Raw genomic sequence first — 25,986 nt, 5'->3', positions numbered from 1 at the left:
TGAATGAACTAGAACTTCACTCCAGATAAGGGTGTGTTCTTAAAGGACTTGTGTGTGTGAGAGGACAAGCTGCATATAAGCACTCAAATGAAAGCATAATGATCCAAAACCGCTACTAACAAACTACTACAATACATAGAGTTGAGTAGGATAAATACATTCAGCATTCTGTATATAAAGTCCCAATCAATAGAGGTTGCGTCTCTGGCACTTCACCCAGCACATCCTAAAGCCGCCAGCAGGTGCACTGCCAGGGACTTTAGGGCTTGTGAAAAGACATTATACTGGCCCCCACACCTCTAACAATTCTGCCATAATATTCATTTTTCGGGGCCTCAGTCAGTCCCAGGCCCTAAACTTAACACCTTTATTCACACACACACACACACACACATAATGCACCCCCTATGTGTCAAGTGAAGATGTGGCTGCATTAAGCTGTGGCAGGTGAAGTGCTGGCTGCTTTAAGATGTGTCAAGTGAAATTGTGGCTGCTTCAGGATGTGCCAGGTGAAATGCCGACTGCTGTGGAATGTGCTGAGTGAAGAAGTGGCTGCTTTAGAATATGACAGGTGGAGAGATGCTTTAGGATGTGGCAGGTTGCGAACTGGCTGCTTTAGGATGTGCCTGTGAAGTGCCAGCTGCTTTATGATGTGCCAGGTGAAGTGCCGGCTGCTTTAGGATGTGTTGTGTGGCAAACTGGCTGTTTTAGCATGTGCCTGTGGTTTCCAGTCAATCAAATCAGTAAAAAAAAAAAAAAAATATATATATATATATATATATAAAATGAACTCTAGATAAATTCAATTAAATTAAAAATTAAATTAAAAACTGAAAATGTGTATGTGGGTAAATGTTTCATGTGCAATGTAACGTTTCTTACCATTTTTACATTTTATACTGTTTTCCACTTTACCCAGGATAAATACAGTCAGTCCCCAGATGCTTGTGTTGTGAAGACCACCTCTTCAGATCCAGTGTCTCGGTGGTGGCAGCTTGCACTCCGCGTGGACGAACAAATCTTAGCGTGGAGTCGAGTCCAAAGCTTTGGATTCAACTCTCCATTCCCAACTGCCTAGACTCGAAGAATCGACTCACTCCTAACTCACATTGTTGTGGTTAGTTACAGAGATTTCAAGTCATTTTCGGCCATTTGTATTGGTCCATTGATCATACAATTATGTCGCGGTGTAAAGAACAACAGTCAAATTGAAATTAATATATAAAATATTTGCCCGAAATGAAATTCAACCGGCTCAGTTCGTGGCCTGTAGGGGACACAACTGCGTTAACACTGCGCAGGACAGACAGTAAAAGGGCTGCTAGTGTGAAATTGGGCTTTTACGATGCCAGTAGCAGCGTAGCAAGTGTTTCCAAAGGCAATGTGCCAAGATTGTAGCTGGCTAGTAAGATGGCAGTCTGACTGCTTTCTGTTTCGGGCTGTAGCATTTCGAAATTCACTCCAAGCTGCGGTGGGCTGAGGGCGTCTCCCACGGCGTCACTTCGGCGGAGGAAACACACGCCCAGCTCTGGAGGCTAGCTAGGAAAGTTAGCTAGCACCACTTATACAAAACCTCCGACAGGTGAGTGCACTTTTGAACGTGAATATGTTACTTTCTGCTTGGAGAAGCATGTGATAGGCATAGTCCTAGCAGGCGGTGTTTCCGTTTGTCCACTTTCCCCTTTCTTTGTGTCCCACTATGGAGGCGAACTCGGTAACTTGAAGGGCTAACATCTGCTAAACAACGAGCTAGCCACATTCAGGCTTTTTTTTTCATGCATACACCCCGATTAGCGTTATTTTGATGCAGATCTTCGGCTTATTGAAGAGATAGTTGCCTCTAATTCCACAAAATGTGTTTCCTTTTACACCTCGATTGTGTATTAGCTGCCGTGCGACTATTCCTCTTTTGCTAAGTCAATGTGTAAGTGCGCATGCGCCTAGAGCTCCTTCAGCTCCAGATGTTTGAGCTGGACTTTCCCTTTTTTCTTACGACTCTGGTTTAAGCATAGATATATTAAATAAACCGAGAACGTTATTCTGCGCAGTAGCAAACAATTTCCCCATCAGGACTGTAACGTTAGCTATCTAGCTAGTTTTATATGTGTAAAAAATCTTTGCTCATGTTAACGTGATTAACGTACTCCACTACTTTACTACTACTACTACTAGCGCTACTGTGATCTGCCTCCTATAGCCTTTAAAAGTTGGATATAAAATTATTTGTATGCATTTTGAGCGATGAAATTTTTGTAACTGAGTGTCTTGCTATCCCTTTCTGCTGTTACACTGGGAATTTCCCCACTGCGGGACTAATAAAGGACTATCTTATCTTATCTTATCTTATCTTAAATAAAGCTTAAGACAGTCAATAAAATGTACGGTACTATCTATTAAATAGTGCAGCTCAGTGATGTTCAGCAGGTGGTGATAGTGTGTAAATAAAGCCAGTGTTAATGCCAAGCGTTTCATTCAACTAAAGCGGATTCACAGGCTGCGTCCTAAACCGCGCGCTACCACACTAAAGAGTGCGTAAAATCAGTGCACTGTAACTGGAAGGGCACTCATTAATGTAGTATGCGAATAAAACCAGTGTGTGTGGTTTGGGGCATAACTACAGTTTTGAAAAATGGGTGTGGCTCTTCTACCAGAGGCGACTTTTCAAACATCCAGTGTTCCACGTAGAGCAGAATGTGAACTGCTGCTGTCAGTCTTAGCAGAAAGGCTTTAATAGAGTACCAACACTCTTCTGCAAGCACAACCCATTTTAATACTGCTGCTAAAAAGATTTATTTAATGAACAATAATGAACAATTTAATGAAAAGTTGTTTAAGGGTGCATTATTAACCATGTGTATTGGACAGGTCTGCACACAAAATGAATAGAGTACATGACACTGAAGATTAAACAAAGAGGGGTGAGATTTGAATTTCAGGTTTCATAGAAAATAATTAAAATATTGTTTATCTTGTTTTTTTTTTCATCAGTTCTTTGCCTGTAAAGCGGTTGGTTTAGTGCAGTGGGTATCAAGATTGCCCTCCCCATGGCAGATAAGGGTTCCATTAAGGGCTGCACCTAAAAAATAGTATTTTTAATTCATTAATCAACCTTGTTTTATTTTAGTTTATTAATATAATGTCTAATTTATCAATCATTCTAAATGAATATGTGTGTATGTTGCTAGATTAAATACATTTAAACGTAACATAAAAAAATTAAATCTTTCATTTTAAATTTTTCTCTTAAAACACGTATGTGCTTCAGGGCGTTATTCTGCAACATAATTCACCCCAATGTTAACAGTTTGCCTCTTCCTTGTCATAGCAACCCCATTACCTGACATAGTGTATATAATAGCGTATATATCTATATTTTTACTTAAATACTAGACTTAAAACTTACTGTGGTTAAAACTTACAGTTGAATGATTTGCTCACTGGGGTAATATGTAGTTGAGGTAATGTATTTTTGCATGAGTGTAGTGCAAGGACAATAATTACAACAATTTACAGCCTATAAGAACAGGCTGTATTGTCAGTTTAAGCTATTCTCTCACTTGTACAAAGAAACTGAAAAATGAACAATGGCTGAATGACGATGTTACATAACAAATGGTGCAACTTTGCAATACCTTAACAGCAGCGGGGCAGAAATTGCTTTTAACATGGGGCGAGGAAGACACAAGGCTGTTATGCTGTCGTCTTAAGCACTTTGGGATGCTTTTTTTAGAAGCAGCTTGAAATCCAAGGGGGCGTTTTAGTTACTGGTAGTTGGCTGGAGAATCTGCAGTGACGTATGTTGGCATTTTTTGTGTGCTAACCTGTCAAACTTGCACTATTAAGATTAGTGTATAGTAAATGCCTTATAGTCTTATTGTGTGGTACGTAATTAGGATGCAGCCCACATGTTTTCAGGGGCATGGCCATCTTTGCACGGCAACGGTATGCAAACCGTGCGTGATAATGGATATTTCCACAATCAATGACGTCCATTATGGACAGGTTGCCATAGCCCTAGTTCTATTTCCAGCTAGGCAAGAGCACAGCATGCTACATTCACCTACAACAACATGATTCATTTGTAGGTCACTCTGGATAGAAACGTCAGCCAAATGCTATAAATGTAATATATAGGGCATGTCTGCCATGTCCTGTATATTTCTGAATATTTCCTGTAATTGACACTGTGTTTATTTTGTACTTTCAAGTGTACAAAAGTCATGTCCTCGCTGAGTGGCAAGTCTGCCGAGGAGCTTGCTAAACTCCTGGATGAGTATAAAATCAAACATGGACCCATTGTTGGTAAGAGACACATATTAATCTGTCTAACAGAGAATGTAGAGTTTCTGCTGTTTTACATTTTTTTCAAAACATAAAAAATGATGAAATCTTCTCTGTTTAGATTCCACCAGGAAGCTTTATGAGAAGAAGCTGACAGAGGCCATGGCCAAAGGCACTAAGCCATCTTCTCCCGACAAGACGTACTACAGAGAAGAACGTAATTAAGCCTCCTTAATTCAAAACGAGATATTAAAATCTCTTATTCAGATTTTGAGAGTTGGAGAGTCTTAAGTCGTAAACTCTTGACAATTCTTTTTTCCACAGAGGAAGAAATTACATACGTTACATATCACCCACCAGTAAGTACATGTTGAGTAGCAGTAATTACTCTTACAACTTCTTACTTCATTACAACTTCTTCTAGTTTGTATAGGAAATTAATCTTTGCTATGGTTTAAATTCCAGGTGAGACAGGAAGGCTTTGGAGAGTGAGTACAGTGTCCTAGGCAGCAGACTGTCTACACCTTCTGATTTTATGCATTTTGTGTTTTGCTAAATTTCTTATTAATATTATTACTCTTAAAAATTGAGTAATTATATAGGCAGCTATACATCTGATCAAATGCAAGGAAAACCTAATATACAGGTCATTGAACACCTGCTAAATCCTATCAATAAATGTTTAAGACATACTAACTGAATTATGCAGTCAAATACATTTGTACATTGTACAATCTGCCTAACCTTTTTTTTTAGAGACTAGCGTTCTAGAGGGAAGAATTTTTGGTAATGTTTTATTGCAGAATCATATATCCAAAAATAAAATCATAAAAACACCATCTTAATCTCTCTAGTCACATGTGACATGGCATTCATCAGAGTGTATACTGAGCACGTTCTAGGGATCCAGTACCCAAAAGAACACTGCAATTGAATAAACCGTAAAATAAAATGTGAGGTATGCACAGCTGCACAGTGAATTGTGGTAAATCTAAGAGACTAGGTTGAAAACACGTTTTCTTTAATAGGCAATGTCTCTATATGTAATGTCTGGTGTCCTATAACACTGTAATATGTATTTGCAGAATAAGAAGATCGATGTTCAAGGATGATGAAATAGATAATGCGGACGAGTGAGTTTTTAACACCATCTACCAAAACTAAACCCTGTACATAACAGTGTGTCAGTAGCTCTTCTTCCAGACACTCTTAAAAAATGCTATTTAATTTGCAAAGCCTCTTCTTATCTAACAGCACTTTACTAGTCTGTGCATAGATTTCCTGACTCTTCTGTATCCAAATGCCGTTATGCTTTAAACTTGAACTCTATGTCATTATAAAGGCCTCTCATCAGCCGCACTCAAACTACCTACCAGAGCACGCCCCGCTTCAGATCAACAGCCTACACAAGCAGATCCGGCCAACAGGATGCAAGTCCAGTGGCAGCCAAATCGGAGGGCAGCAAGTCAGGGGGTGTGCCAGGCTGGCTTCGAGTCTTGGTGTTTGTTATCATTGCAGTGTTTCTTTACTATGTGTACTCAAACATGGAGTCTGCAGAGCAAAGCCCCTTTGGGAAAATTGACGCATAGGCACTTCTTCATCTCTTATTCCTTAAATTCTGTTCCTCTTGTCTATTAATTTCTTCCCCCTCGAGGTCATCATATCTAGAGCACTACAAGTATAGATATTTTTGACGGTTAGACATAATGTCAAATTTTATAGTGTATTTGCACAGGCAGTTAAGTCTTGACACCTTATTCCCATTAACTTAGAACCAAATTAAAAATGTTCATTAAGATGCTTAGTTCTTTATAAGCCATTAGGGAAATCGATGTCCTTTAAGGCAATATCTGACATTTTCATTCGTATTTGTATGTTTACAAACGTTTGAACGCCAAAGAAACCTAAATAGACCTAAATGTCCTTTAGAAAAGCCTCTAATACCTTACAGTTCTTTGTCTTTCATGATGTAACACTGATGAATAGAGCTGTTCAGTAAATGTCCAGTGTCTGTATGGTGATTTAAGGTGCTGTAATGGAACACGTTTAATGCAAACTTCGTGAAATTTGCTCGTGATTGCTATTGAAAAAGACTTTTTTTGTAAACTTCATAAAAAAAGGATTCAACCAAAGCCATGCCTCTTCTTTTTTTTAGTGCATGCAGGTCTCTCTTTTTCTCAGTGGGACCTACTCTGATGGGCATGAATTGTATTCTGAGCCACAAAAAAGTGTTTATTCACATCAGTTAAACACACAGAAAACAAGGGTTGATTTCTCAGACAGGGATTAAGTCTAGTCCAGGAGCAGTGTTCTGACTGAGGGGGTTGTAGTCCAGGACTGGGCTTAATCCCTGGCCTGGACACTGACAAAGCTCAGTATCCCTCCCTGTGGCTTGCTGTAGCAGAGTCACTCATTCTTCATCTCAGATGCTCTGTGCAATGCTTGTTTGAGTCATTTTGAGTGGCATCGAAGGCACATAGAGTCCGTACAAAAACATGGACAGATGAGGGAAAGCACGCTAGTGTGTATCTGAAGAGAAGTTAATCATCCCCAGTAAAGTCACTCTGAGAAAGAACAGCAGGTGCCGTCGTATGAGTCCTAAGATATGGCACAAGGAAAGACAAACAGGTAACAGGTCAATTCACGGTCAACCATAACATTGCAAAAAGGGCAGTTAGCAACTTAACAATGTAAATTAGAGCAGGTTTATCCTTTATAAATACGTACATTTATTTTCTGAACTGCAGTAACCTAAAAAAACCTACATTTTGAAAATGTTAAAAAAATGAATACATACAATTTTTAACCATATATATATATGGTTGTGAAATGCACTGCAGCAAAAAATAAGGTTATTTCTTTGTTTGTTGTTTTTTAAAATTGTGAAGTTTATTCAGAGGGTCAATTATTATTCAACCCCTCAAACCACCAGAAGTCTGTTTGGTTCCCTCAAGTATCAAGTATTGTAAAGAACAATGAGCTTCAGATGTATTGATCAGATTGGATTAATTATCTGTTTTTTCCCACCTTTTCTGACTATTTATCCACAAACTTGTGAACAGCACTCATACATGGTCAACATGGGAAAGACTAAGGAGCATTCCAAGGCCATCAGAGACAAAATCGTGGAGGGTCACAAGGCTGGCAAGGGGTACAAAACCCTTTCCAAGAAGTGGGGCCTTCCTGTCTCCACCGTTGGGAGCATCATCCGGAAGTGGAAGGCTTTTGGAACTACTATTAACCTTCCACGGCCTGGACAGCCTTTCAAAGTTTCCTCCCGTGTCAAGGCCAGGCTTGTCCGAACAGTCAAGGCTGACCCAAGGAGGAAGATCATGGCGGTGGGGACATTGGTTTCAGTCAATACCATAAGTAACATACTCTACCGCAATGGTTCCAGGCGAGCCCATAAGGTGCCTTTACTTTCAACGCGCCATGTCAAGGCTCGTCTACAGTTTGCTCATGATCACTTGGAGGACTCTGAGGCAGACTGGTTCAAGGTTCTCTGGTCTGATGAGACCAAGATCAAGGTCTTTGGTGCCAACCACACCCGTGACATTTGGCGACAGGATGGCACTGCATACGACCCCAAGAATACCATCCCTACAGTCAAGCATGGTGGTGGCAGCATCATGCTGTGGGGCTGCTTCTCAGCCAAGGGGCCTGGCCATCTGGTCCGCATCCACGGGAAGATGGATAGCACAGCCTACCTGGAGATTTTGGCCAAAAACCTCCGCCCCTCCATCAAGGATCTTAAGATGGGTTGTCATTTCATCTTCTAACAAGACATTGACCCCAAGCACACAGCCAAGAAAACCAAGGCCTGGTTCAAGAGGGAAAACATCAAGGTGTTGCAGTGGCCTAGTCAGTCCCCTGACCTTAACCCAATTGGAAACTTGTGGAAGGTGCTCAAGATTAAAGTCCACATGAGACACCCAAAGAACCTAGATAAGATCTGCATGGAGGAGTGGGCCAAGATTACTACAGAGACCTGTGCCAGCCTGATCAGGTCTTACACCAGCTATTAATAGCTGTAATTGCAAACAAGGGTTTTTCCACAAAATATTAAACCTAGGGGTTGAATAATAATTGACCCACATTTTTATGTTTAAAATGTATTATAATTTAACTGAGCAACTTATATTTTTTGTTTAATATTTATGTATCTGTTAATAAAGGCTGCTCTTGTTTAAAGTTTGAAGGCTCTAACTTATTTGCAACTTGTTATATTTGCAAGATCTGCAGGGGGTTGAATACTACTTGGAGGCACTGCGTATATATATATATATATATATATATATATATATATATATATATATATATATATATATATATATATTCCACTTTTTATGGATCTGTGAAATGCAGTTAACATCAATGCACAAAAAGAAATATTCACTACAACAGAAAATGTGAAATTCCAATAATAAGAGTTTTTTAAAAACAAAGGTTTGAAAAATGTTTTAAAGACAGTTTGGCCTAAAAGTTTAAGCTTTATAGTTGTAATGTCGTTTCCAATAATTCCAGTTACTTGCTGCGTCCAAACCACAGACAGCCATACTAAAATGTATGTAAATACATTTCTTACACCATTACAAGTGTTGCATTACATTACGTTAAATGGAATGGAGGAGAGTGGGGCACAAACTAACACTGGGTAAAATGGGCCAGATTTGTTTACAAAACCGGTATTATGGCAAACCAGGCCCAGGCTTCTTTTAAGCAAGCCCATGGCCAGAACAAAAACTTAGAATGGGAGGAATAAACCTTTAGAAAATCCTTTAAAATTCAAATTGAGTAACCATCCTCCTCTGGTACGACAGGAAAGCAGGACTGGCTTTGAACAGTGTATAAAACCCTCAGAATTCCAATTCTTCTGACTGGATTATTTCCTCATCAACTATTTTATAGTTCTGTCGTCTAAAATATTAAAGAATGAAAGTATCTTTTATGAGTCCAAACTTATGAATGTAAATATAAACTGAAACCTTCCTTACCGACCAGAGTCAAATCCCAAAGCAGCAATGAAGACATTGATGAGGACAATAAAGAAGACAAAGACTGTGGTCACGTTGTTCATCAGATTGAGTTTGGGTTGTTTCCTCATGTCATTTAGATTAGATTTCACTACAGAGGAGAGAAAAAGGGAGAGCAGACATAGTCCCGTAAGATATGGCATATGATAAATGGGAAAGGAAAGAGAAGAGGGGGCTCCAGCTCACCGATGAATAAGAGTAGTAGGCCAACAATGACCTGCAGTGTAATGGACAGAGTGATGAGCGTGATGACAGGGATGTAGAATCTGTATTCGGGCCCTTCCTGCAGTACAGTCTTTAACTGAGAGGAGTTGGCCATCAGCAGAGCAACATCCAGCATGCTCTGAGCTGCACTCTTCTTAGTAGCGTAGTGGTTCATATCCATGTGCCAGTGGGCCTTGCCTGTCTGACCCAGAGACTAAAGATGAAAGAAATGATTAATTAGTCATCATGAAACGATAACTATTTTGGCATGTTTTAAATACGCTCAGGAACCCGCCTGCCTGACCCGCAGTGCTAACAGGACGGGCTTTGGTAGTGTTTCTTGCTAATGTGTGAGAGGCTGTGGTTACAGGAAACGCCAAGGCTCTGTCAGCTAGATGTACATGTAGGCTAAGTGAGAGACAGCATCCAACAGCTGTGTGCACAAACATCTCACCTCGTACTGATTCAGGAAGAGACAGTGGGGTTTATCAGTAAATAAGGGACGATTCTGTAGGCTATTAAAGCTACAGAACTGGTGGCAACCCTAAACGTTAGTGTGTGTGTGTGTGGTGATTAGCCTAAGGATGGCAGCCAAAAAAAGGAAGGTGGTCGTTAGGATCAAGTCAAAGTGTAATAAAAATACTTAACGAAGCCATAAAGGTTCGCTCTCCATTCATATGGCTGCATTAGTGTATTATTTTCTCTGGTGACAGAAACAACCCGGCCGTGTGGTAACTCAGACAGAGGCAAGGCCACAGGTAAAGTGAATTCAGTACAGACTAAAAACTTCTTTTTTAATTGTGAATTTTACTAGTTTTTAAGATTTATCATAAAGCTGTTGGTTAACATAATCAAAACTGTCTCATTATTGCCTCAGGGACATACTGACAGAAAGACTCCCTTATCTATAAAAAATTAAATTGTGAAATTGTGGGAAGTCATAAATGCAAAAAAATAAAAAAACTCTCAGGGGGGCTTTCAGGGGGCCTCCTGTGAGCCACCTGTATACCCCCACCAATGCCCTAATCAAACCTAGGCCCTTGAATGCAGCATCTCAATGTCAATATAGCAATGTACACAACTTACAGGTGCAATTTTTAATCTTTAGAAATTATGAGGATTTTGAAAAAGTTGCAAAGGCAAGGTTCCCTGTTTAAAACTCAATGCTCTACTTCAATAACGCTCCCGTTAAAGAGCACTGGCTACTGTTTTGTTTTGTTTGTTTGTTTTTTTTTAATAAAAAGTTTTTATATATATATAAACATGTTTTGTAAGAGTTCAAACAACTGAGTGATGTGTAAATCCAATACTGAAATTGTGTAAAATTGTGCAGTGATGAAGCTGTAAATAAGCGACACAGGAGACTGCCGAGGACCCTGCGGCCGCCAGGGGGACCCCCTCACAACTTATGGGTCATAAGAGTCACACTATGCTGCCTGTTGCTGTAGTGATGCTCCAGTAAGAGAACATCTGCAATAACCAACAAACTTCAAAAATCCACTTACTGAACTAGAAAGACTACATCTGCAGAGTCTTCTCTACCCAGGCATATAATCCAATTTAGGGACTTGATTTAGACATATATATATATATATATATTTATATTTATATGAAATTGTATATGGAATTTAAATGTATATATATATATATATATATATATATATATATATATATATATATATACACACACCCACACATCTCCTTACAGCACATTACATTTTATACAAAATTTCATATCTCGGTTCAGTACGCAGGTGAGAACACTAATTGGTAGACTAATTTACACTGTTCCTAGTTTTATATTTTCATGTAATTTCTCTCTTAATATGTTTAATGAACAATTAAATGAACCTGATCAATCATCATTTTTATTGCCTGGTTAGCTGGGATCAGGTGAACTGAGGATACCTGTGCTGCAGAAACGTCGACCGTGCAGGCCGGAAGTCCCCAAAATTGTACCACCAATCTACACAGATTTTATACTCTAACCTCTTTTTTTTCCCTAGGTTGGCTTGGCACGAAGTGGCATCACAGACAGCTGCTTAACAGTTGGCATTTTAGGTGGGTCAGTTCTTCCAATTAATGCTAGAACCACTGACCAGGGCTGGGTGTTTTTAGAAAGATCATTCTTAAACGGTCAAGTGAGCATCACATTCAACGCTTTCTCTACCAGACAAGAGCTTTCTGGAGACTGGAACAGATCGTACTGAGACTTATCAGTGCTCATGTTTGCTGGACTGGGTAGATGATTGACAGGCATGTAGATATGTCCTCTTTGTCCTGACTGGTTGGTTTCTGTTAACGACTGGAGCAGCCACAGAAACCGAGTTTGTCCTACTAAGCATACATTTCTCAGACCGCAATGAACATTTGGCCTTGTGCAAGTTCACCATCACAGGTAGTCCTGTGTGTGTGCGTGCGTGCGTGCATGCATGCGTGCGTTTGTGTGTGGGGGGTGGGGGTTGCTTGATCATAAGACTTTGAGCTTGGCAGTCCATCAGATACTTTCCTTGAAAGCTATATAAAAAAAAAAGTTTTACAGAAAGTTACACTGCAACAAAACCTGTCAGGAGCTTTATTTCACTGATCCTCTTCAAACCCATCTGGAATCCAGGTGTCTGACACAAATCACAGAGACATGCTGGTGCATTGAAATCAAAGAACCTTTTCATCAGCAGCAATTCTGTCACCTCTGTGCTATATTTGAGTCGCTGCTGCATCGTTCTCACTGCAAAACAGAGATTCTAGGCACCAAATATGGCCAGCTTTTACTTTGAGAGCTTAAAAGTACAGTTAAAGAAAAAGCACAAAAATGTACCCTAGCTTTATATATGAGTTACAACTACCAGCTGCATTACGGGTAAAGCCAAAAGCAAAACACAGAACACTTACCTCTACATCCCCCTGTTTGTTTAAAGGAAAGCCCTCTCTTTTAGACTTTTGCTTTTCTTCCTCCATAGCGTATTTAAGAAAACTAGTTGCAGCCGTGCAGCTAATCACCAACCATCCCAGGGTTCACTGATCTAACTAGCGAATCCTTGTCTACTAACCACCTCAAACTACTCAAGTTACACAACTAGTACACAGAGACTTTCTCCAGTTCTTGGGTAAGGTTAGCGTTACATCTTCACTTTGAGAAACGGTGCCTCCCATCACACCTACTTACAAATGCAAACATGTGTAGACTGAGAGAAGAGGACTGGCAACTACACTCATACTCTGATTCAGTCTCAGTCTGTCTCCTAAAACAGATTCCAATAAAAGGGAAATCAATGAAGTTGTCCAACACTGTATAGTTGATTGGATGTAATCAAGTGGTTTGATGTGAAAAGCTGTTTTAGGACGGTCAGATTTGTTCACAGTGGTGATGAAGCAGACATTTAGAGCACCAAAATACTACATCACAATGTTACTACATGAAACTTGTTAACTGATGGCTGATAGACTTTCTTTACTCAATAAACATACCACCACCCCACATTACATATTAAAATGACTTATATAACTGGTTGTTTTGTGTAGCAAAGAAAAACAGCTATAATTATGTTGTAGGGGTATTGAACGCTGGCTTTTGTTCACCACTTTCACAAATGTATAGTCGTGAAGTTACAATGAACCATCATTTCCACAATGAGAACTCAACCATACTGACATTTTAAACATTTAAAAAAAAAAAATGAGCACCACATTCAACTCATTCAATAAAAAGACACACAGCGTGCTTGTCATAATATAATTATCCCAATTTTATTTACAGCTTGCTGTTCATAATTCGTTTTAGTAAAATAAGGCCATTGAAGAACAAATGTATGAAGTGCAGACACATGAATAACAAAGACTGGAGTAAAAAAAAAAAAAAGGGGGGAAAGAAACAAAAAAAGTAACTTCTAAAAAGTCACACTGCATTATACATGTAGGCTGGAAAGTGTTTTAAAATGTGTTATGATTGGTAATGGTTCAGAAAAGCAGTGTATCTATTCTTCAGGGCCTCCAGCTGATTAGCTGAAAATGAAAAACATCATTATTTTTGATTATTGATTAACCTTTGATTTTACATTATATAACTAAAATGTATGTGGACATGATAGATGTTTGAGTTTGAGCGTTTCTGCAACACCCATTGCTATAAAAATCAATCTCCTTAAACAAACATTGGCACTGGTTGTAGAGAAGAACATTAAACAGGACAGTCATAGGATACCACGTTTGCCACAAGTCAGTTTGTCTAATATCTACCCTGCTAGATCTACCCCAGTCAACTGTAAGTGCCATTTTTAAAAATGGAAGCATCTAGGAATTTTAGGAGTGCTAAACCTTGCAGCACATGCTAATGGATCATCATTTATTCCATCACTAGTACTACTCCAAATTGCCTGTAGAGCAACATCAGTTCCTTTATTCCAAAGAGCATTTATGATCTTCTTATGACCTTTTGAATTAATAGCCACAGATTCTCACAGACACATTACAGAAGTCTAACCAGAACAGTGACTGCTTTCTCAGCCACAAACAGCTCTTTCCCTCCGTATCAATGCCCATGGTTTTGGAGTGGGATTTCCAACAAGCTCATGTGATTGTCAAATGTCTACATAGTATTTCCATGTGTAAGATGTCTACCTTCAATACCCACTAATTACACAGAAATAAATACTACTCACGCAGTGTATGCTTTTCTCCCTTGGCCCAGTATCGTTTCTCTGTCTGTCTATGTCTCACTGTCTCCGTCAGTGAGGACGAGGTTTCTGAGAGCTGCTGCAGAGCCTCCAGCTCCTGGATGAGAAAGATGTTATTAATCTACAGCTTAACCACTCTCTAAAATATTGGATTGACGTAGAGTACATGCAAACTGCAATTCTCCTACTGGTCTCTTTGAGAGCACCAAACAGAACTTGAAAGACACACCTATGTATATGTATTTTAACCACATAAGCCTACCAACAAAAACTAGGGAGAACATAAAATGACTTGATTAATTGTCAAACTAACTGGCACACTACCAATAATGTAATAATTACTGTCACAATTATGTAAATAATCAGATTCCAGCAGAAGTCAATTCAGATAAAGAAACTTCCTCATACCCCAAATGTTGCTGATCAGTCATTATCAGACATACTTTGCGTGTTTTGGTTGCTTCTTTTATTTTTACATGAAGCCATCAAGCTAGTAACATTAAATATGTTTTAATATGGCTTTAAATTTTTAAGTTCAACATGTCTTTTTAGTCTTAAAACTACATTTCCACAGACCAAGCAAAGTGGATATTTACAAACCTGCATGTTTGTGCCATATGTACTCAACTAACAATCTCCGAAATGGTGACTTTACAGGAGGGAGAAGTCAAAAATGTTCTTAACTCTGAAAGGATGTTAATGTAAAACAGTGTACAGAGCAGCTACAAGGTTCAATATAAAGTAATGCTATATACCAATAAATGCAATTTTAATCCACCCTTTAATCAGCCTGCATGCTCTGGCTTCTCCAAATACATTAACACAACTGTTTTTGCTGAAGCTCTCTGAGTGTAGGGAGGACGTTCTACAAACCAGATCAAGCAAATGGTTAAAGGCTCTTCCAAAGAATTCATTGTTTTGCACACGGGAACAGGGGAAGATAAGATTCTGGACAGGACTAAAATTCTAGACCCACAGCTAATTTTAATGGGAAACAGTATCTGGTAATTCAGCTAGTAATTATCTCAGAAAGAAACTAAAAAGTTTCATTAATTATGTCAAACTATCTAAATACTGAGCTTTCCTATAGCTACTTCAGACATACTCCTACAGCACAACAGTAAAGAGGTCAGCATTAGACACCAAACAGTGTCTAATGCTTGTGGCTGATGAACTACATTTGGGGCAAGGGGAAGATCCACCCTTCTACTGTACTGTAAATTTATTGTAATCCAGTGTAAATGTCAGTAGGTGTTCTCGTGCAAAGAAACAGTACCATGTTGCAGCTGTGCAGGAGCTGATGTACAGACTGGAACACATGTGCGTGTGGATTGAGTACAGGGGGTGCTCTCTGGCAGTAGCCCTTGAAGTCTGTGCTGTAGACATGGCTGAAGGCAGTCATGAGCTGAGCCATGTCAGATATGGCCACTTTCAGAGCGCAGGGTGACAGTGAGGCTACAGGGCCTCCGGGGTCTGACTGCAGAAATTTGCACTGAGAAGGAAGATGAGTGAGAGAGTGAGGACATGGAGGCAAAATGTAAAGCTTAGGCAAAAAGGGAAAGCATAAAAAGAGTATTATTAAATTAAATTAATATTATATAATATTTATACATGTTAAAAGCAATTGTTTCCTAATGCCCTACCTCTTTGCGTAGCTCTGCTAAAGCACTCTGAGTGGACTGCAGTAGCTCTGCAGCTTTAACCAGATCTTCGTTGTCAATTTTACCTAGGCCTGAACGCTGGTGACTCCTTCAACACAAATAAATAAGAAGACCAGACATTCATTTACAGGTGAGAATTTTGAATGGCAAAGGGCTTAAGTAACTTCCGTAATTAATCAAAATCACCCAAAAAATCACCTATGATTGAAATCACTGGCTTTACTGTGGTTTGTCTTTGCACAAGCTAACTGCGTCGCTCTTAGGTGTTCTCGGATGTGTGCAGACCAAGGGTTGCAAACAGGATTCATAAGCTGTACCAGGTCAGACAGGTGGTCAGGGGACATCAGCTCATTCAAGAGATCCTCATTCCTTATGCCTTCATTTCCAGAGGGATTCTCCCTGTAGAAATCATAAGGCAAAGAAGAAAAGCCTATGAATTTACAAAATTGTTATAGATGTTGTTATAGAAGAAAAAAAAAATCTTGATTCATATAGTGTTTCTAAAATTTTTTTTTTTAAAGCACATTTACTTAGAGGATGTCTCGTTACTGTCTTGGGCAATCATTAAAAGCTCATCCAAAAACAAAAGCTGTCGTAAAGATGTGGCCAGGCCCTGTGAATAAGAAAAAACACAGCTCAGAAAGTTCACTTATAATAAAGAATGTGTTATAAAAACTTCATTCATGTACCTGCCAAAGAATACTCTCGAAGACCTTTTCACACCCTAGTCTGAAATCCTTCTCTACATTTGCATCCCCTTCACCCAATTAGCACTGCAGCAAATGATCTTTTTTTTCACTATTTTCAACATAATTTTTTTGTTTACTGTACTGTAAAAACTCAACCAACATGTCATACCTGAACTAACTCCTGGTCGTCAGGTTTACACAACATCATTTCATGTCCAAACCGTGTGATTTCTGTGTACAAGGGAAACAGCAGTTATGACATATTACACCTACGTTTTATTTGGAACAATAATGGAACAATTATGTAGTCTTTCATGCTTTCAAGACACACAACATCAGATTCTTACCCATATCAGCAGATAATCACATTGTTAAAAATACATTAGGCAGATAATCAGATTGGGTCCATATTTCCAACTAATATTGAATTATTAATTCATCTGTTTTTCAGAAGAGCAGGATTTTAGGCAAAACTGGACCAACATATTTGCATTTTGTTCATTTTGCTGCATTTGTAAGCATCTACATATAAATACATATCTAAGTAATGCACATAGAGGTTTATGTATTGGCTCTGGCATCAGAACATAAACTATATGGACAAAAGTATTGGGACATATGACACTTACAGGAGCTTAAATGACATCCACATGGAGATGTGCCCCTCCTTTTGCAGCTATAAAAGCTTTCACTCATCTGGGAAGGACAGAGTGTGCCTGTAGGAAGTTTTGCCCATTCATCCAGATAAGCATTTGTGAGGGATGAGAGGGCCTGGCTCGCAATCTCTATACTAGTTCATCCCAAAGGTCAAGTCAGTTCAAAGTGCCAGTTATGTTCTTCCACACTAAACTCACCCAATAATGTCTTAATGTACCTTGCTTTCTGAACTGGGGCACAGTCGTGCTGGAACATAAAATGGCCTTCCCCAAACTGCTGCCCAAATTGTAGGAATACACGCATTAAGATTTCCCTTTACTGGAACCAAGAAGTCTAGGCCAACCCCTAAAAAACAACCCCACAGCATTATCCCTCCCCCACTAAACTTTACAGTTGGCACAGTGCAGTCAGGCAGGTAACATTCTCCTGGCAGCCACCAAACCCAGACTCCTCCATCTGACTGCCAGATAGAGAAGCGTGATTCATCACTCCACAGAATGTTTCCCTGCTTCAAAATCCAGCTTCACACCACTCCATCTGACGCCTGGCATTTTGCTTGGTGATGTAAGGCATGCATGCATTTGCTTGGCCACAGAAACCCATGCCATGAAACTCCCCGTGCACAGTTTTGTGCTGAAGTTAAAGCCAGAGGAGGTGTGAAAGTTTGCAGTGTTGATGGCTTTTTTGCATTATGTGCTTCAACACTCAGTGACTTCACTCTGTGAGCCACTTTACGCTTTACTAAGTTGCTGTTGTTCCTAAACGCTTCCTCTTTATAATAATACCACTCACAGTTGATGTTGGAATATCTAGGAGGGCAGCAGCTTCACAAACTGACTTTTTTTTTGCAATGGTGGCATCCTATTACAGTACCACACTGGAATTCAGTGAGACCTTTAGAACGACCCTTTCCTTCACTAATGTTTGTAAAGGCAGACTGCACGACTAGGAGCTTGGTTTTATACTGAATGAAACACGTGAACTCAATGATTAAGAGGTGTGTCCACATACTTTGGTCCTTATAGTGCATGTATATAAAACATACTAAATATCCAGCCCAACTTTCCATATTGATGTATCCCTGGTCATGGACATAGCAATTCAATTATGTGTTTAATGACCATAAGTAGAGTAACTATACTTACCTTTGACCACTTCTTCTGACTGTTCAGATTTGATGGTCGAGAACTTCTCTCTCAGGGACGGGCATATCCTTGTAAAACATTTTTTAGTTTCAATTTAGTTCAATTTAGTCATTTATAATATATTGTCCACAGCTTATACTTTGCTCCTTAGATACTTCACTAATTACTTGATCACTACCTGTACTACATTGTCTTCTACCTCTTTTTGCCTCTAAACATTTCATAAAGCACTCCGAGCTGCATTTATGTGTGAAAAAAAGACACATACACATACAGATTAGTATCAGAATACCTGATGCAAATCCATTTCAGGATGTCCATGCGATGTAATGAGGGTGTACACAGAAGCTCCTGCATGCGGTCAGCCTCCCTCAGATAAAGTCCATCAACCAAAGGACAGCCAAGGTTCTGGATATAAAAGTTAGCTAGTTATCATCATTAGCATTAGCTAGCTAGCTAACTATGTGACTACACCCAAGTACTGCTGGTTCTCACACATAGATAGCTACTGAAGTAAATAATCGTACATAACGATTTAGCTAGCTAAATAGCTCATGAAGCAGATTGGCTAGCTAGCTACCTGTGTTGTTTACCTAACGCTAGTGCTAGCTAGCTTTTTGCGTTACCAGTCAGGGTAAAGTTAGCTAGCTAGCTAGCTGGCGCTAACAAAGCTAGCTAGCTATAGCTAACGGTGTGGCTAAAACAGTCAGCGTGTTTGCACTTTAGCTTTAGTTCAAAGGTGCAGGACGCTGAGCTGAAGTCTTCACCTCACTTTTGTACCTATACACAGAAGTTACAATATTTTAAAGTTACCTGAAGAGTGCTGTAAACACGCACAGCCAGCTGTTGCTGTTTCGAATCCCCCGCCATGGTCCCCGTGTGTCTCTGGCTAGGGGTGCGTTCACTGGAGTGAAACGTTGTAAACCGTTGTCTGCACGGAGTTGTCTGCGGCACAATTTTGTTCAACGTGTAACAATAGCTACATTTATTAGACGTTTCCAATAGCATGCGGGAATTGTGTCCCTTACACAATAATGTAATGTGGGGGTAATCAGCGGTAACTGTCGAGCAGCAGTTGTGCTGAATGTGTTACAAGCACGGCGTCTCTTCTGTAGTCTCTTGGCTACATTTATGATCATCATCATCTGCGGAGTCGCAAAGCCAGGGCGCAGGTCGACTGGAAAACCGTAACTTACACTACGTTTGCTAATGCAATTGAAGGCAGCCCCGATTAATGCCCTTGGAAATTAGCTGCAGCGACCCGCAGCGGAAAGGCAAGCTCTGGGCTACACACAGCAGATGGAGAATCTCTCAACCCAAGAAAGGACTAAACTGTGGTAACTGGTGAAAACACATTGGTAAGTGTCATTAGTGCATTGAAAGAAAGTATTCAGTGTGTATATATACAGGTTACTGGTGTCAGGGTCTCTATTGCTACACTGTTATGGCCAAAGAGCTGGATTACACATCTGGTGTGTGTGTGTGTGTGTGTGTGTGTTTGACCTCTGTGTAAAGAAATGAGCACAGCCACGCAATGAAACACAACCACAGACACTGGTCAAAGTTATTATTGTAGAATACTTTGATTGTTTTTTTTTTTATACAGACAAAAAGTGTTGACTTATTTTCCCAGTAAATTCTTAGATTTCCATACAGTTTAGTCTACAGTATACAGGTGTGTTCTTTCATCATATATAGATACTTTTTTCTCTTAAGTAACAGGCAGGTAATTATTAATATATTTAATAGTTTGGATTTTTTTCTCTTCTTTTTTTTGTCTTTTTTATTCATTGTAGCGCAGTAAGAGTATGCTCAGGAGAATGTGCAACTGTCTGTTTTTTTCCAACAGTTAAAAGAGCACTGCTGAAAAAAACAATAGTCATATAATCATAATAATAATTATAATAATGTACAAGATGTTTAATTTTTAATTCTTTACAAAAAAAGCAAAAAAGAGGGGAAAAGGAGGAAGAGACAGAAGAAGAAAAACAAAACAAAGGAAAAAAAGGTGCTTAAATTGTAAACAAAAGATGCACATGTGCACATTTTGGCAAAAATGTACAGCGGCGGTGCAGTTGTACAATATTTTATAACTTTTATATTAAATATATTATATTATATACTCTTTTCACATTTTGAAGTTTTTCACCTTACCTTGAGTGAATTTCCTACAACGAAATGGAACAAAAGGCAGATGATGGACTTTTTTTATTTGTATTTTTTTTGGATTATTAGTTTTCCTGTATACATACCTTCAACTCTATCAGGATTTTGAGCCTTGGTGAAGCTGCTGATAGCTGAAGTGGAGAGGAGGGATACCGTACGTATGCCTTTATATATTTCATCCCTGTCTGGGGAGTTGAATGAGATCGAGGGGGGCTACAACGTAGATACCTAGGGTTGAAATCGTCCAGAGACAAATACAGCTTCAATGACTACCGTTAACAGTTAAGCTTTAGGATTAGAAGATAGAGGCGAAGATACATTGTAGTTATGGGTTGAGTAAGTTTAGTCACCATTTCTTCCCTCATTGGCTGTGGTGTTAGTGAGTTTACTGCGTCGCCGCACTGAAATGGTTCCACGTGCACTCAAAACCTACCAGAGCTCTCAGCACATGAGACTCTACTGGGACTGTATGAGCGACTTGGTCCTTTCCAATGGCTCGGACACATATATAGGTCATCCTTTGTTCTACGTAGTGCTTAAAATGGGTGGAGAAATCTAGTGTTACTGAGCCGCGTTCTAAAATTCTCCTTCCGGGTCCTCGACGTTGGACCTCGAACGGCCCTCAGCTTCAAAGTTCCTGATCACAGCTGGGCAGGCCAACTGCTAATTAGTAAGTGTATGCGCCGACTTACAAGAAGTAGTAAGAGTGGCAATGGAGCACCCACTCGACTCCAAGGCTGAGAAAGAGGGCTGAGGAACCGGAGAGGAACGTTTGCAGTCAACAGCACGTCAATGACCGTAAGGAGAAATGTTCTGTCCGCCTACTGCTGAAGAGACACAGTGAAAGCCAGTGAAGAAATGGACCATCCATTAGACGAAGGTGAAGTCAAACAATGACAGTGAGGTGCGCTATGATTATCAACACATGCTCTGCACAGACACCACGGAGCAATGCAATGACATGATCCACCGATGTTCATGCTTGCATTATATGCTTTCGACATTTGCCAGTCTCTGACAACTGGGCACTCTAGAAAAGTATTCTATACAGATAAAGGATTTCTGAGAGCCCTATGTACATGTTTATCAAGCTTATATCACAGAGCTGTGGACAGGGCAGTCTGTTGCATAAGTGCCGGTCCCATTCCCCAGGTGATTGTATTGCATTGCAATGCATTGACTAGATAGCGATATGATCTCGGATGTACCACCCCGGAATCTTAATGGGGTGCGAGAGGATGCCTTCCCCTCTGGTACTCAGACCCATGAGGTGGTAATGGAATGTACGCGAATCTAGTGTTCTAGAATGTGTCGTGGTACATCATGCGTGTTCCGGTATGGCGCACCATGCCGTTCTGGGCAGCATGTGACTCAGTTTTTTGGTATACCGGTGTTGCCCGATACCAAAACACACCCATAGCCGAACCAAAGAGTGTTCATTTGCATTTTGTCAAAGTCCACTGGTGACCACAGGGGTGCTCCACCTTGAAACTGTCTGTCTGAACCAGTGAGCCCTGATAATGTGCAAAAATAAAAAGCGATGTCAGTCTCACAGATTGTCCATCCTTTGTGTCTTTGATATCAATCACATGATGAAAGTAGTGGCAGTATAAGATGGGGGTTTTCTATCCTGGTTCAGACCCTGAAACCACAGTCTGTAGTCAGATGTTTGGCTTCACAAACATTTATCACTACTCCATGAGCTCAAAACAAACCAAGGAAATAATAATGACTTCCAAAAGCAAAGAGTGACTATGAATGGATTTAAAGGGCCAGCAAGTATGTATATGGTAATGAGCGGATCATACTACTTCACAATGCTTTAAAGGGTAAATGCATTTCTGTTGGCGTGATACGCAAACCATGTCAAACGAAACGAAATTAACAGTCCTGATAATGCGATGGAAATCTGAGACTGGGCAAATCCACATCCAGTATCAGCCGTGGTAAATCAGCCAATGCCATCACTGAGATGACCCAAAGGCCTGGAACTGATATGATGCAAAGTCATCAGAACCAGCTGTCATATATCAGTGGAAAAGTCTTGTGAAAAAGAGGGATTGCCCAAATCTTCTACCCTGTAGCATATTTCATGCAACACATTTGGATGTTTTAAAATGGTGTGAAATAATAAGAATGGCCTTTTTAGGTTAAACAAACTGTACCTCCAGTGGGAGTTTATCGCTGATCTCAAACAACAGGCGTCAAGAATGTTTTTTTTTTTGTTTTTTTTTTTTTTTAGTTTAGGTTTTTTGTTTTGCAAAAAAAAATGTTTTGATGAATGCAGTTTGATCTAATGGACGAATAAATGTTTTTATTCTTTTTTTGTTTAGTTTTGTTTTGCTATTTGCAGACGCATTAAAATTTAATTATTTTAAATTGTTACTGTAACTTCATTTTTGTTAGTACTTATTTTTGTTATTTCTTTTCTATTTTCAGGACAGACACAACACATACACACACAAAGAGAGAAATAGACAAAGCGAGAGTGGGGGGGAAAATGTTACAGAGCAGATGATAAATAAATAAATAAGTATACTCTAAACAAACAAATAAATAAATAAATAGACTTTAAATAAATAAATAAATGAATGAAAAAATAAATAAAAAAGTCCAATAAATAAGGTTGTTAAAGCTAATCCATAAAGCATCAATTATAGAGTAATAAAAGGCGTATGTCCAAACAGGGTGATGATAATCCGAGCACTAACGATGACGGTCAGAGTAATAAGGTCGTAGTTATGATGAGTAATAATGATGTTAATAACATCAATAAAAAGTGGAGTGATCTGGACCCCTACTCCGCCTGGGGGAGCTCAGAATGCCTTTTGTCCACCCTGGAGAGTCGAAAGTCACATACGTGGATTTTACCATTAAAAGTCCCATCCGACATGACTCCCCACACTCCCCCCACTCTTCCCCTCCCCCCGTCCCAACCTGTCCCGAATGGAGATAGCGTTCTTCACCTTCCCGGGCCTACTCATAGTCCCCTCAGACACACAGCACACTGGCCTCCCCTCTACACAGTGAGAGGAAGTGGGTGTCTGTGGGCCTCTAAAGACATAGGTGCTTTGGTGCACGGTGGTAGTGAGGGTGAATGATGGTGATTCGGTGGTCTGGTTTTTTTTTTATAGTCGGGGTAGAAGCACTCTAACTACTGTGTCCACAGGAGCCCCCCCACCCCACCCACCACCTCACGTTTCTGTATCCTCAGGAGTCCTTCAGGGGGCCGTCCTCTGGGGCCCCACAGGCAGTCATAACGAGGTCTCCAGGCTGAGGAGGGGGCATGGTTGTCTGGGAAAGGAGGTGCAGTGTCCGTTGTGGTCTGTGGGTCGGGTCAGGTGGTGGACACTGCTCTCTATGGCGTTGTTGTTGCGGTTGGGCGTGGCGGGCAGGCTGTATTGGCGGTAGGGGCGCGGATGGTGGCGGACTGTGGGAGGAGGCGGGGGCTTGCGGAGTGCTGGGTGCAAGTGGTGGTGGTGGTGGTGGTGGTTGTGCTTGGACAGTTCCGATTCATCGTCGATATCCGTGTCGTCGATCAGCGGGATGTTGTGGATGAAGTCGTTGATGAGAAACTCAGGGTGCGCCATGAAGTTGTGGATGGAGTTCCTGGACTCGGGCTTCTCGATGCCATCGTAGAGCGAGCTACGGAACGCTTTCACCACCCGCATCTGAGGGAGAGGAGGTGGGCATGGGGAAGACAAGGAAGAAGAGAAGGAAAATGGAAGGGGTGGATGAGGAGGGAACGGGACAGAAGGGGATGAGGAAGAGGCAAGGCGGAGGTAAAAGTAAGGAAAGACAGGGGGTGTGGGTAGAGAGAGGAGGTGAAAACAAAGAAACCTTTTAGTACGAGTCTCCCAGACATTGATCCTGGACACCGTAGAACCTTCTCCGGACATGCCTTATAATGCACAGACAGCTCAAGATCAAGTTGCTGCAATGAAGTGTCAAATCTGCACCATTATACCAAATATGTCTGTGGAGTAGGCCTAAAAATAAGTCAATTCTTTCTCCGATCTTTAAAGTGTTTTTCCTTTGTTTCTCAAAACACTTATTTTAAAGTGCCATCAGAACTGGATCACAGGTTCTGGATTGGGACAGTTGAGTTATGTTTTGTGATGTCCCCCCCCCACTGTCTCAGACTATAAAACAACTTGCGCAACCAGATCTTAAGAGTTTCTCAAAGAAAGAGAGATGACAAACAAAAAAACAAACCATAAACTGAGGTAGCAGGAAATGGACTCAAACAGTCAGTTCACCACTGCCACTCACAGTCAAGACGGTGGACGTTCGTTCTCGTGAACTCAAAACAGAACACACCAGGTATCAGACAGGAAGACGGATGGAAGCACACGAGTACAAACACAGCCAACACAAAACACAAAAAGGCCTGCTATGTGTGTATACCGACCAGTTAGAAAGGAGCTGAAAGAGTGAGAGACAGACAGCGTCAGGCAGAGAAAGATAGAGAGAGAGAAAGGAAGAAAGAGAAAGAACGAGAGAGCAATGCCTTAATACACACATAGACACGCAGCCAAAGATAGAGAGGGTGGGTTAGAATCTGCAACAGAGTGCTGGGAAGAACATTAGAGGGGGGGACAAACGGACGCGGGACTGGGGGAACACCTGGTGGGATGGAGGTAGAATGCAGTCATGGAGTATGACTGATGCCTTATTGGCACTGGTTGCGGTCAGGGGTTTAGCTACATCACAGAAAAAGAAAGAAGAAAGAAGCAATGAAGCTCTCTGGTCATGTGACTGGCATCACATATTTTAAGCATGCACAGCCTAATGAAGCCATCAACCAAAAGAGTGTTAATGAGAAGAGTCATGGGCTGTTAGACGATTGGGGTGAGGTGCAGAGTAAGACCTGGTTTGTGACTACTTTTCTCTCCGTTAACGTGGTTCTAACGTAGTTCTGAAAGGGTCTCTTTAAGAGTGAAGGTGATTTACTCTAAATACAGGAAGCAATGGCCTGTTTACAAAGTCATTGAATTATTTTATTGCTGATTATATGTAATAATTAAAGATGAACGAATAGTTTTGTTTTATTTGTTAATTAAATTGTGTTTTTTAGTCACATTAGATGGCTGACACAAGTCTTTTTGATGTGGCCTTAAGATCTTGTGTAAGACTTAACAAGCTGTATAATTGTTTCTAATCTTAAATGAATAATCCAGCACTTTTCAACCTAACCTCTATCTATCACATCTGTAGCCTACAGTCTAATTTTAGCCCATTTTCTACCCGATTTGGATGGCCAATTACCCAATCCCAATTTCACGTGAACAACCCCACTAGCCATTCCCCGACACTAAAAGAGTGAAGAATAGCATGTCTCCTCTTACACATGTAAAGCCAGCCACCACCTCCTTTTGAACTGCTGCTGATGCAGCATTACTAGGAAGCCAGCACGTCTCCTAGCTCCGATAATGCAGTTAACAGACGAGTGAGCTGACCAGCATTACACTAGGAGT

The 25,986-nt window shown here is 40.3% G+C and overlaps 4 protein-coding genes across 8 annotated transcripts in view; 1 reads left to right on the top strand and 3 right to left on the bottom strand.

Moving 5' to 3' along the window:
* Window positions 1-1,281: 1,281 nt before the first annotated feature.
* On the top strand, window positions 1,282-6,413 carry emd (emerin). The gene is made up of 7 exons (XM_072696617.1): window positions 1,282-1,582; window positions 4,209-4,302; window positions 4,403-4,498; window positions 4,606-4,640; window positions 4,747-4,769; window positions 5,367-5,414; window positions 5,624-6,413. Exons 2-7 carry the CDS (start codon window positions 4,221-4,223, stop codon window positions 5,868-5,870), a joined length of 531 nt encoding a protein of 176 aa, XP_072552718.1. The 5' UTR covers window positions 1,282-1,582; window positions 4,209-4,220; the 3' UTR covers window positions 5,871-6,413.
* A 124-nt stretch (window positions 6,414-6,537) lies between these two features.
* Window positions 6,538-12,476, bottom strand: LOC140576914 (ninjurin-1). Its single transcript, XM_072696618.1, has 4 exons — window positions 12,411-12,476; window positions 9,501-9,732; window positions 9,276-9,405; window positions 6,538-6,879 (listed from the first exon to the last, which is right to left on the bottom strand). Exons 1-4 carry the CDS (start codon window positions 12,474-12,476, stop codon window positions 6,822-6,824), a joined length of 486 nt encoding a protein of 161 aa, XP_072552719.1. The 3' UTR covers window positions 6,538-6,821.
* A 785-nt stretch (window positions 12,477-13,261) lies between these two features.
* Window positions 13,262-19,311, bottom strand: haus7 (HAUS augmin-like complex, subunit 7). Its single transcript, XM_072696946.1, has 10 exons — window positions 19,157-19,311; window positions 18,636-18,751; window positions 18,344-18,411; window positions 16,711-16,772; window positions 16,383-16,465; window positions 16,051-16,251; window positions 15,835-15,940; window positions 15,468-15,683; window positions 14,177-14,288; window positions 13,262-13,520 (listed from the first exon to the last, which is right to left on the bottom strand). The coding sequence occupies exons 1-10, from the start codon at window positions 19,211-19,213 to the stop codon at window positions 13,459-13,461; spliced, it is 1,083 nt and encodes a 360-aa protein (XP_072553047.1). The 5' UTR covers window positions 19,214-19,311; the 3' UTR covers window positions 13,262-13,458.
* Window positions 19,312-21,183: 1,872 nt separating this feature from the next.
* Window positions 21,184-25,986, bottom strand: part of atp2b3b (ATPase plasma membrane Ca2+ transporting 3b) — a 79,964-nt gene continuing 75,161 nt past the window's right edge. For 4 of the 5 annotated variants that reach the window (XM_072696857.1, XM_072696858.1, XM_072696859.1 and 1 more), the window contains one exon: window positions 24,070-24,180. In XM_072696857.1, coding sequence (XP_072552958.1) covers window positions 24,155-24,180 — 26 coding nt within the window. In that variant the 3' untranslated portion in view covers window positions 24,070-24,154. Of the gene's footprint in view, window positions 24,181-25,986 lie in introns of all 5 variants that reach the window. The other variant, XM_072696861.1, reaches the window with a different exon arrangement.

Source organism: Salminus brasiliensis, chromosome 14 (genome assembly GCF_030463535.1).
Source record: "Salminus brasiliensis chromosome 14, fSalBra1.hap2, whole genome shotgun sequence".
Lineage (NCBI taxonomy): Eukaryota > Metazoa > Chordata > Actinopteri > Characiformes > Bryconidae > Salminus > Salminus brasiliensis.
Note: the sequence above shows the minus strand (reverse complement) of the source record. Positions and strands in the feature narration are given on the sequence as shown.